The 12,028-nt window shown below is 47.5% G+C and overlaps 1 protein-coding gene across 5 annotated transcripts in view; it reads left to right on the top strand.

Moving 5' to 3' along the window:
- The first annotated feature begins 3,115 nt into the window (after positions 1-3,115).
- Positions 3,116-12,028, top strand: part of SHROOM4 (shroom family member 4) — a 214,901-nt gene continuing 205,988 nt past the window's right edge. For 2 of the 5 annotated variants that reach the window (XM_060087194.1, XM_060087198.1), the window contains exon 1: positions 3,116-3,369. In XM_060087194.1, coding sequence (XP_059943177.1) covers positions 3,253-3,369 — 117 coding nt within the window. In that variant the 5' untranslated portion in view covers positions 3,116-3,252. The remainder of the gene's footprint in view (positions 3,370-12,028) is intronic. The other 3 variants (XM_060087197.1, XM_060087196.1, XM_060087195.1) reach the window with 3 other exon arrangements.

The following is a 12,028-nucleotide window of genomic DNA, read 5'->3' on the forward strand; positions in this document are numbered from 1 at the left end:
TGTCGGCTCATTTTTAGATCCTTTGTGATCCTTCTTGACTTTTAAATACTAGCATAATATTTTAAATATTAGCATAATCCAAGGTTTCATCTAAATCTCCATTTTCTTATCATTCTGATATCCCTGCATGAGATTTCCACTTCAAATGGCTTCAACTATAATCCAAATGTGTATTACCAATCACCATTCCTCTCTTGACATGCGGTTTCCTATTCCTACCTGCTTACTGGACTTTCCACCTTTTTACCCACAGGCAATTTAATATACTTTAGAGTGAATTTATCATCTGTCCATTGGCTGCACACACACACACACACACACACAGAGAGAGAGAGAGAGAGAGAGAGAGAGAGAGAGAGAGAAAGGAGGAGAGAAATACACCCCTGGACTCTTCTCCATTGCTTTATTTTCACATGGTTCATCTCCATCATTAAGGCTTTGTTTGCACATATAACTATGTTTAGCCGCTTGCCAGGAAGTAGTCCCAGAATTTTCAAACTGTAGAGGAACTTAAGAAATCAAGTAGCTCAATCTTTTCCATTAACAGAGAGGGGCAGTGATCTGCTTAATATCACACAGCAATTTAATGGCAGAACCAGCTTAAAATCCAGGCATCTCACAGCCTACCCTGTACCCTTTCCATTACATAATCATGCTCCCACTAACTGTACTTCCAAGGAAGAATGAGATCCCTGCCACTAGCAGTAATTTTTATCAGTAAAGAAGCAAGATTATCCAGCCATCCAATGTTCAAAATGGCTCCTTATGTGCTGTTTGCACCAGGGGCTACATAATTTATGTTCTTTTGCTGTAATAATGGAAATGATAAACTGAAGAGTACAACAAGAAATCAATGTGGAGTAAGTCTTGGAATGAAAATAGATTGGTTAAAGGCTAGCTCAGTGCTTGCTTTCATAATAAGGTTGTGAGGATTTTGACTCTTTCCTTACCAAAGTGTTTTCATATGTATTATTTCATTTTAGTCTTCAACAGGCCTGGGAGGGAGGGAGGTCAGGGCTTATTAGCTGAAGTTTACAGATGAAAAAAAAATGAGACTGATTTGCCCAAGGTCACCCATCTAGTTAGTGACAAGGCCAGGGCTCACATGTGTGTCTCCTGCTTCCCAATCTCTTTTCTCTAGTCTAGACACATAATTCTAGTAGACCTTGAGTGATGACCACAGATCCTGTGAACTGCACTTTATAGATTTCAATATGCTGAAACTGAAACATGCTAAGTTTTACCAAGTGACAATCATGGAGATAGAAGTCTTATCTCAAAAAGAAGATGAAGGAAAAAAAAAAGCTCAGTTTCAAGGTGGGACAGAACAAATGAGTGTTATGTCATAGGTTGACATGCAATCGAGAAACTCAGCTGCCATCTTCCTAAATTTTCTGCTTTCTAGTAGGAGAAATGCAAACCAAAAAATGAACATGATTGGAAGGATTTTTGCAGGTCTAAAAATCTAAAAGATTGAAGGTGGTTCCCCATGTGAATCATCTCTAAAGACTTTTTTCCTTTTCTTTGTTTTTTAAAAAATATTTTTATTGGAGTATAGTTGATTTACAATGTTGTGTTAGTTTCTACTGTACAGCAAAGTGAATCAGTTATACATATCTAAGGACTTTTAAAAAGCAGGTTATAAACACCAAAGCTGCAGCTTTATTAAAGAAAAGTCAGGTCACCATCATATAATGCAGACGGTCCAGGAGGCGGAGAAGAAAGGATTGGGGGAGGGAGGAGAGCCTGTGAGAGAAGTTTCAGTGGCCTGAAGGGGCACACACAGGCTGAAGTGTGTTGAAGAGGCTGTGACAGTTGAGGAAATGGAAAGAAAGAGTGACAACCTTGTCTGCAGAAAGCTGACTGTGGAAGTAAGGGTGTCATGGTGTGTGTTCTTGGCGATGAAGAAGAAACTGCACAAGAAGAAGGCAAGAGATGGAACAGGCAATAGGGCATTGAGGGGTTCTGTGGAGTCGCCGCTGAGTTGTCAAAACTTTCCCCGCTACTACGAAGCTCTTTAAAAACTCACTGCCTGAATGTGGCTCCAGAGACAACACCGCAGAGAGAGGTGGTAACCGTGCCCAGGTCAAGACTGAGAAATCAGCCCAAGATTTAGTAACAAATTCACTTTTGGGGACTATTAGTGTGGGTATTTGTTTGGTCTGTTCTAAAAGCTCAGCTCAGACACTACAGCCTCAAGCATGAACAGATGAGCAGAGACGTTTCAGATGAGCAAAGCCGATTCTTCCAAAAGTCACCACATTGTTAATTGGCCAGCTTATCAATGGATGCTCCTTCCTGTAGGTTTGTTTAGGAGTGAAAACAATACTGCTAGTCATAAACTTTGCTGATTCCTGGCTTGGTCATCTCAGTGGGGCAAGTGCAAGGCCGTGCCAGGAACTCCAGATGACTGGAACATACATGAGCACAGTGCTACCCATAGACGCCAGCACTGAGCCAGGGTGCGGCTGAGCCTGGGCAGGGGGCATCCTCAAAGTGCTTCTTTATTTAAACTATGCTCCGGGGCGATGTTTCATAATGACCCCACACACCTAGCTCATACACACAGAGCAGCCTACACACACAGCCCCACTGTGTTCGCTGGCCTGCTTGCTTGACTTTCCATCCCTCTAGGCAAGGTCCACAAATTAGCAGCTTTGTGACCCTCCCAGGACCCGGTTCTCGGGACCTTCAGAAGAAAAAGGCAGTCAGAGAAACATGAACGCGCTCATCGGGAAACCAGCATTTCGGCCCACTCAGCCACGCGGGCCATCCACACTAACTACTTTCACCTCCCCTCGCCTCGGCTGGCTGGAGGGGCGGGGAACTCTGCAGTAAGGAGGAGAACCAAAGAGGGGGGCCTGCTTGAATGAAACAATGTAACAATTGATGTGAAGCCTCGCCTTGCTCCCACTCCCCAGCGATCCTATAGGCGAGGTCCCAGTGACTGCCCCTCCCCATTGCTCCGTTTTCTTGTCCATTACGCGCTATCCCTCCGCCTCTCCTTCTTTCTTTTCTTTTCCTTTTTTTTTCCTCCTCCTTTCCCCCCCCCTCTCTCCCCCTCTCTCCAGCTCCGTGTCATTTCCTCCTTGCGCTCGCTCGCTGCCCGAGCGTCTCCAGCCAGGAGAGTAGGCGGAGCAGGGCGGTGCGGGGTGGCGTAGCGCTGGAGGGCTATGGTGGTGGAGCCGCTGGGGGCGGAGGCAACGTAGCCCCCGCGGAAAAGGAGCCCCGCGGCCCTGAGCCGAGCGGAGGATGGAGAACCGGCCTGGGTCCTTCCAGTACGTCCCTGTGCAGCTGCAAGGGGGGGCGCCCTGGGGCTTCACCCTTAAGGGGGGTCTGGAACACTGCGAACCGCTCACAGTGTCTAAGGTAAGAACTGGCGGCTCTGTCCCAGCGGTGCCCAACTTTGAATGGGCAAGCGGGTGCGCAGGCTGCCGCGGGACGCGGCCCTCAGACCAACTTTGAAACTTGTTCGGTGCTGGGGATCAAAGCCCCGACGTGAAGCATTAGCTGCACTGGTGGCGGGGGTGTCTGGCCACCAGCCCCGGCGCGGACACCCCTTCGGGGTGGCGGGAGCGCTGGATGAGAATGCGGCCGACCCCGGGTTAGAGCCCCGCGCGCAGACACCCTCGGGAGGGCTCGGGGGCCGATTCTGCTCCCCAGTGTCTGGGCGGCTGCTCCCCTCCGTTGGAGCTGGAGGAAGTGGTGGCTGTTGGGGGTTCCTCCTTGGAAGTTCCCGTGCCCCTGCGGGACAGCGAGGGGCTGAAGGGACAGGCAAGGCGCCTTGGCACATTTCTTCACGGCGTCGGTCCCTGGATCGACCGGCGGGCCATCTCGCCCGGGCAGGTTGCGGGGCGAGGGTCCGGTGTGGGAACGGAGATGAGGCATCGGTGGCTTTCGTCAGCCTCACTTCCCACGGCCGGACGCGCGCACATGCATTCAGCCGGTGGGGCGTTGCTGCTGCCGCTTGGGCTCGGCCTTTCCCTCCCGCCGGAGTCCTGCCCCAGCGCCGGCGAGATTTCCTGCACGTTGAGGAGAGTGGAGGAAACTTTTGCGCCATGGAGCGCAGCTGCGCCGCCCGCCGCCGCCGCCGCCGCCGCCGCCGCCGCCGCCGCCGCCGCCGCCGCCGCCGCCGCCGCCGCCGCCGCCGCCGCCGCCGCCGCCGCCGCCGCCGCCGCCGCCAGGGTTTGTTTGTTTTAGGAGTCTGTGGTCTGCTGGAAGCCAAGTTGCAGCTGAGGGCAGGGGAGAGGAGCTCTCCCGAGCGCTCCAGAATCCCTGAGCAAGCCATCCCCCGGTAGGGGTGAGTGTAGGGGGTGGGGGCCCCGGGGGCTGTAACTGGGAAGAGAGATTTGCAGGACGACTCACCTTGAGGCGCCAGATGGCCAAGGGAGCGAACTTCACAAACTTTATCCTGTTTTTTTTTGTTTTTGTTTCTCTGAAATGCCCAAATCTGAAAAGCCCTTCCCCTTCCAACCCGCTCAAATTGCAGTTGAGGTGGAAGACGTGGGTTTGGGCTGCAGATAAAAAGATGTGGTTTCTCTGTGGGGAACAAATGTCACTTTATTGTTTTGGCTTCTTAACGTGGGTCACGTCTCAGCAGGGGGTGGCGAATGCCCCCGCCACACCCCCGCGTAACCTGTGCCCCTTTCGCCAGGCACCGGAGCTGCTGGCTAACTTGTAGGGGGTCCTTCAGGCCTTGGGGGCCACACTGTTAGCAATCCTGGGATGTTGCCATGGAGTGTACCAATCATCTTGAGCGCCTGAGGCAAAACTTTGAGGGGCTGTCAGGGAAACCTGGGATCTTTAGCTTCCCCAAACACCAATAACCAGCCCAGATCTTCACCAGCACCCCCTTTCCCCATACTAGTCATGTATTTCTAACCAGCCTAAGATTGCTTGGTCACCCACTGTCACGCCATTCCTGCTCCCCCCCCCCCCACACACACACAAGGCACTACCCCTTTCCCTCCAGTATTATCCGGAGGGAGTAATAAGTTTTTTTTTTTAAACACTCTCAAACAACCCCTTTGAGGAAGGGAATCCTGGCGTTCAGGAATTTCTTCTAATCAAACTCCTCCTCTCCCTGCTCTTTCCATCAAGGTCAGAACTGTCTATGCAGCCCTCCATGGTCTGACGGTTCCCCCCTTTCTTTTTCTCCTGACACCACCCACAGACTTTCCAGTCTGCCCAGACAACCTGCCTTGGAGGGGTCATTTTTCACCCCTGCCCAGGGCTGACCCATCCTGAGAAGCACCCCAGAGAGTGGTTGCTGCTGTGGTCCTGGATTGTTTTGTGAGCCAGCAGGAGCATGGCAGTGGGGTGTTACTAAGTATGGGGCAGCCAACAATTTGTGGTCTGGCTGGGGAATTATTTGAGGGTAGATGAGGGTTTCCTTGGCCAAGCTGTTGAGGAAATGACTCGTGTGTTGAGAGGCAGGGTACCTTTTAACGACTCCCTTTCTGCTGAATGTACAGTTGACCCCTATTATATATGAAGGCTCATTATGACACACATTTGGATATGCAGGGGGTAATATCATTTCTCCCATCTATCCCAGATAGCTTGATTCCTTCCAGTAAAAGCCAGCTATATATAAGCTGGTTAGCCCTATTAGTATATAAAGGGGCCATGGCATTTTTGTAAGGTGCAATGGTTGCCTGTATTTTTTTTTTCTTGCCAAGACAGTATGTGGCATAGTTCATTAACCCCCTTTTAATTTTTCTACCTTAGTTTTGTTTCCCCTTATGCTTCAGAACAATACAGATTTCTTCTTGAAAATAACTTCAGTCTGTACACATTGGTGAGGATGGGATGGAAGGGTGTAGACAGAGAATTGTATTGACAGATTGAAAACTTGGGTTCTAATCCTTGCTCTGCCACTCACTAGCCCCAGGATCCTGGGTGCATCACTTGCCCTCCCTGGGCTTAGGTGTCTCCATGTCTACTACGAGGTTCAAGTCTTTAAATAAGACTATGACAGTCTGGTAGCCAATCCTTTATGCCAGTGGTAGGCTCCAAATCTATCATATTTTCTACCACTTGGAGAGTTTCTTTTTTTAATTATTATTTTTATTGAAGTATAGTTGATTTACAATTTTGTGTTAGTTTCAGGTGTACAGCATAGTGATTCTTTTTTATTCAGGTTATATTCCATTATAGATTATTATAAGATATTGGGTATAATTCTCTGTGCTACACAGTAAATCCTTGTTGCTTATCTGTTTTATGTATAGTAGTTTGTATCTGTTAATCTCATACTCCTAATTTGTCCCTCCCCCTCTCCCTATCCCCTTTGGTAACCATACGTTTGTTTTCTGTGTCTGTCAGTCTGTTTCTGTTTTGTATATAGATTCATTTGTATTATTTTTTAGATTCCACATAAAAGTGATATCATACAGTATTTGTCTTTCTCTGTCTACTTATTTCACTAAGCATTATACTGTCTAGGTCCATCCATGTAGCTGCAAATGGCAATATTTCATTCTTTTTTATGGCTGAGTAGTATTTCATTATATATATGTGTGTGTGTGTGTGTGTGTGTGTATACATATATATATTACATCTTTATCCATTCACCTGTTGATGGAAACTTGGGTTGTGTCTACGACTTGGCTATTGTAAATAGTGTTGCTAAGAACATTGGGTGGTATGTATCTTTTCGAATTAGAGTTTTTGTTTTTTCCAGCTCTATACCCAGTAGTGGAATTGCTGGATCATATGGTAGTTCTATTTTTAGTTTTTAAAGGACTCTCCATACTGTTCTCCATATTGGCTGCACCAATTTACATTCCTACCAACAGTGCACAAGGGTTCCCTTTTCTCCACATCCTCTACTTGGAGAGTTTCTCAATTCTTCCGGTAATACTGCAGTTTGTGAAGGGGCATGGGGCAATACCATTGAGGGATGTATCCAGTCTTGGCGGCCTTCCACCCCAGTGACCTTTTGCACGCCAGCTTGTGTTTCCAGAGTAGGTGAGCACTGGGTTGCAGACACTCCCTGGTGGAGTCTGGGCTCAGGGAGTAGGAGAGGAATGTTTTGGTGACTCCAAATCACTTGTGATGATCTCAGGTCAGGCAGAGACAGAGGTAAGGTGCCAGAACCATGGTAAATATTGGAGAACCTCCTTCGGTGTCATGGGGAAAAACACCCAAAACGATTTGGGTCTGATGTGGTGGTGTCCATGCTTGGAGATAGCTTGTGGAACAGGTGGAGGCATCTTGGGAGTGGAGGAATTTGAGGAAAGATGATTAGTGGGAAGAGTGCATAGAGTGTGAAAGTGTATTTCATATTTGTTATGGGGGATCCTTTGGATCAGGAAATAATCAGGTTGGGGAAATCATCAGTTCCTATAGGCTCCTATGATTTCCCTGAAAGTAGGGAATTCAGCTGCCGAAGTTGTGGAGACTGGTATAGCCTTCTCTTAACAATTAAGTGACAAAAAAAGAAGAAATGTTAAAAAACAACTATTATTATTGATTATCCCATGTGTTAAGGGATGGCTTATGATTGCCCCATACAGTGTGATGTTCCCAAAGAAATGTGACCAACTAGAGAATTGGGCCCATGCCCTTGGCGTTATTGATTCCTTTGGTTAGCATCTACCTCGTTGACCCAGGGGGCCTGTCTGGATGAAGTGGAGATTCTCTTCTAATCAGACTTGGCTATTTACTACCTAGGGGTCCCCCTGTACCCCCTGTACAGTGTAGACAGTCATCCATGAAGTTGGCTCCGTGCACTGGAAACGATCCACTTTGGAGGGTGGGTGACCTTTTCAAGGTTCTGGCGCCAATGATTATGCATCAGATAGGGCCTCTCAGAGGCCTCAGAGATTCAAATTGTATCCTCCTGTGGTGTGTGTGCGTGCGTGCGTGTGTGAGAGAGAGAGTTGCTAAGCTGTAGTGTAAGATTCCTATACTCATTTTGAGTTCTTGGAAATGTGCCCTGAGGTTGGCTGAGGGTGGAGAAAAGAAGGGGTGGAGACCAATGTGGGGATGCAGGAAAAGGAGTAGGAGGAAAATTGGGGAGAAGGACAAGACATTGCAGAAACTGGCTCACCCTACATATTTGCCCTTTTCCTGGCCCATTTTTGGTGGCAGTCTCTATCTGGCACAGTGAAGGAAGTGGACGCTAGTTACTGCCCTGGAACCAAGTAGGGTGGGGTGGGGCAGTAGCCTGGAGGAGGAAGAAGCTTCACCTCCTCCACTTAGTGTGCACTGATGTTCCTATATTATTTAATCCTCTTTGGACCCAAGATTCTATTTGCCAAATGGGGGTCGTTGGCCCATCTTTATTAGCACAGATGATGTGAAAATGAGTTGGGCAAACCCTAATTCTATGTGCCATCCTTAGCCTAGGAAAATGGCAGGACATGCTCTTTAAGTTGTTTTTATACCCTCCCCCATCCCCACTATGACTTTATTTCTAGAAGAAGCACACAAAGAGGCATTTGAGATTTCAAGAGGACGTGGGTAAAGTCAGATTCAGGCTGTCTTGTGGCTGGCAGTAGATTTGGCTCTGACTTTGAGTTCTGTTGGGTGCAGAGGTAGTGTTATGCGAGAAATGGTAGTTCTGTGAAACCTTCTTAGTTATGTTACAGGCCGGGCCCACCCCCAGGCCAGGGCTTGGCATTCACAAAGGGACCCTTCATGGGGTGTGCTTCTTGAGAGCTTAGTCCAGCCTGGTTACTTAGATGAATCTCCTCCTCATCTCTGCCTCTAGAATCAGCAAAGATGTCTACTATCTCAGTTCCCCAAATGCTCCTCTCTCTCATGGGGACATGGGGTAGGAATCCATCCAGAGAAATACAAAGAAGGTTGGAGGGAGGTAGTAAGGCAAAGAGGGTGGGTGGTATGTCTGGTAACCCTTGGCTGAGCTTTGGGTACACACTACTTTGGGGCCTGCTGGGCTGTCACAATACACCTGGTAACCTACTGCAATCCACACATGTGCTCCCTGAAGTGAAAAAAGGCCAAGCCTATTAGAGGCTTTTCCTTCTCTAACACCTCAAAGAAAATAATTCAACTCCAGCTGGAAGACACCTGAATGTTGTCCCTTAAACAGAATTCAGATGATTTTGCCCCTTGCTCTCCTCCATCTCCTCCCAGGAATTTTTTTTTAAGAGAAAAGAGAGACTCAGATTTGAGGTTGGTGTTTATGGAGTGATTATCTGGAGGGAACATCAGAATTTTTATAGTTAGGCTCCTTCAGAACCAGGGGACAAAAAGATGCTGACCTGTCTGAGAAAAGTTAATGAAGAACAGCAGAGATTAAGTCAAGGGCTGCTCTCACTAAGCACCCTCCTTCCCCGCCCCTCACCAAAGGGCAGACTCAACTCAGGCCTGCTAACGGAATGCTGTTCTTTGAGGTGGCTGGAATCACAGATTATCAGAGTGAGGAAGGCCTTGTGGAAGTCACCTGGTCTTAATCTTAACCGATCCATGTGCAGTAGCCCTGAGCTTGTTCTCCTGTGGTCCCGGGGGAGCTCACTCCCTTCTTAGCCAGTCCATTTCAGTGTTGAAAAGTTTTGACCATAGTAGACAGCTTTTTCTCAGGTTGAGCTGAAATCATTCTCCATCTGCTTATTCTCTATGGGTCCTATAGCTCTGCCTTCTGGGACCACACAGAACAAGATGCTTTCTCTTACTTAGGACAACCTTTGGGAGGTCTGAAGACAAAGACTGTGTCTCTTTGTCTCATTTTTCTAGGCTAAAGAGCCTTAGCTCTTTCAGCTGTTCCTTACAGGATCTGAGATCCAACCTCCTCCCACTCTGGATGCACTCCAGCCTGGCCATGTTCCTCTTGAGTTAGGGAGCCCACAGCTGAATGCAGTAACTGAGGAGAGCCTGACCAAAATTAGGTAGGACCATTCTTTTAAAAAATACAGCTGAAGACCACTTTGGCTCTTTCTGGCATCCATGCCATACGAAGACTCTGTGTCAAGCAAAGCCTTTTAGTGGAAGTATCTGTGCTGCTGCTAAGCCACACCTGCCCAAGGCCTGTACCTAGGCACCTGGGACAACTACATAAGAGATTTAGGAGGGACACATCTATCTCATCACTCACTATGTATTTAGAATTGCCCCTAGCCCTGCCCCTAGCCCAGGTCAGCCTTGGAAAAAGTGTTCTAAGGGAGATGATAGAGAAGACATAAATCATGAATTCCAGGAGCATATATATTTCTACAAAGAGTTACAAGGAATTTGTATAATAGAAGAAGGAAGTGGCATTTGGCGAATAGTGTCAAAATCAGACCTCTAGAACATCAGATTGATTTGATTTGATTTTTAACCAACTGCTGGCTTGGAAATTGTAGGAATAACCTCTCTGAACTTAATTTTCCCCTTCTGGAACAAATAGGTGTCTCCAAGGTTGAAGATGCTGACCCTATGTGACATACAAGCAGTCTCCAACTTACAGAACCCCTCGGTAGGAATTTAGACACAGCAGTCCCCAGCCCTGTCAGATGTTTATTTCTGTGCACATTGCCGCTGGCACTGGCTGCAAATCTCCTATTGTTGCTGCCATTCCTGTGTTCTGAGGTCTTCTGTCTTTACCTGGAATACCCACAAGAGTCGTTCCTTCTGGAGGTCTTGCACTGACAGTCTCGCCCCTCCCCCACACCCTCACATCTACCAGTTTGTCACCTGAGTTGGGCAAATACCTTTTCTTGCTCCTGAAGCCCTGATCGGGGAGTGTATTGAAGTGGAGCTTAATCCTCATTATCACTGAAGGATGAGAGGCCTGGAGAAGAGAGTTAAAGTCTAGGAAATATGTCCCCCTGACACTTATTGATAGTGGCCACGTTCAGAACAGTTCTGGAGAGACCTCTTTCATCCATAGAGTATCACTGATGAAATTACAGAACCTAACCACCATTTACAATATTCTGTCTATAGTGAACTGCATTCAAAGCTCCAAGCTGCTTATTTACGAAAGGTAATCTTGGAAAACAGTCCATAAGTCAGGGACAACAAGTGCTCTAGATATCTGTTACATAGATGTAGATGAGTTTGGGGTTTCTACTACTATCACTGCCCAGGTGCTCATATCCTTGATCCTGGGGCCAGATTTGTGTGTACATGCAGTGTATGCATCATTAAATTTCTCTCTGAAACTGAACTCCGGGTTTACCTGATTTATCTTGTAATCAGCAAGTGACCCTTTCATATGACTTATGTTGGTAGCTAGATCACTTTCACTCAGTTTCTGTGAAGGCAATATTTTGTTTCCTGGTGCTCCCCTGAAATACCCGCTTCAGACAGACTTCAATTAAGTCATTAATGAACAAGTTGAGATATTATTTTTCCCTGCTAAAGACTGTGTTCCAAGGACTGGGATGGGATAGAGGTTTGTCTCCTTACACCCCTTCGCCCCATCCAGTGTAAACAAGCCAAGTGGAAAGATTATCTTAGGCATTAGTTTTGCAAGGGATGATTCGTTCTTCCTCACATCACACTGGCATGTTTACTTGGGCACATAGCCATCCTGGCTGGGCACTGACATTGCAAAGATCAAGATGACTTCGTTTCTCAAAGAGACTAACTCCTCCCCATTGACTTCACCTCCACTCCCTCCTCTTTCAGTGCCGGTCTGTGACTACGCCATGCCATGGGATGAGCACTGCCTGGTAGCAACAGAGACAGATTTTCCATGCATCTAGGCTACCCTTCTTTCATGTCCAGTCTTTAGTTCCCAGCCCCCACCCACCAGCACCAAGTTGCTTGAGGCCTACGTTTGGGACTGTCTCATTCAAGTGTCACTGCTTCTTGGTTCATTCATTGTCTTCCCTGCCCGCTGTCCAAAACCCAGCTTTTTTTGTTGTTGTTTTTCTGTTTTGGTACAGTGGGCCCTTCTAGGCTGCTGTACCAGCTCTGTCCCTCCTGGCTCAGCCATACTTCTGGTGTGGGGAGGTGGGGGAGAGAAGTTCACAGAGTTAAGGTTGATAAAGTGTGAAAACTCTCAGCAAATTGGTAGCTGGATCAGGGGGAACTTTTCTCATACTGTGTCTCTCTCTCTCTGTCCTGTTTC

This window comes from Mesoplodon densirostris, chromosome X (genome assembly GCF_025265405.1).
Source record: "Mesoplodon densirostris isolate mMesDen1 chromosome X, mMesDen1 primary haplotype, whole genome shotgun sequence".
Lineage (NCBI taxonomy): Eukaryota > Metazoa > Chordata > Mammalia > Artiodactyla > Ziphiidae > Mesoplodon > Mesoplodon densirostris.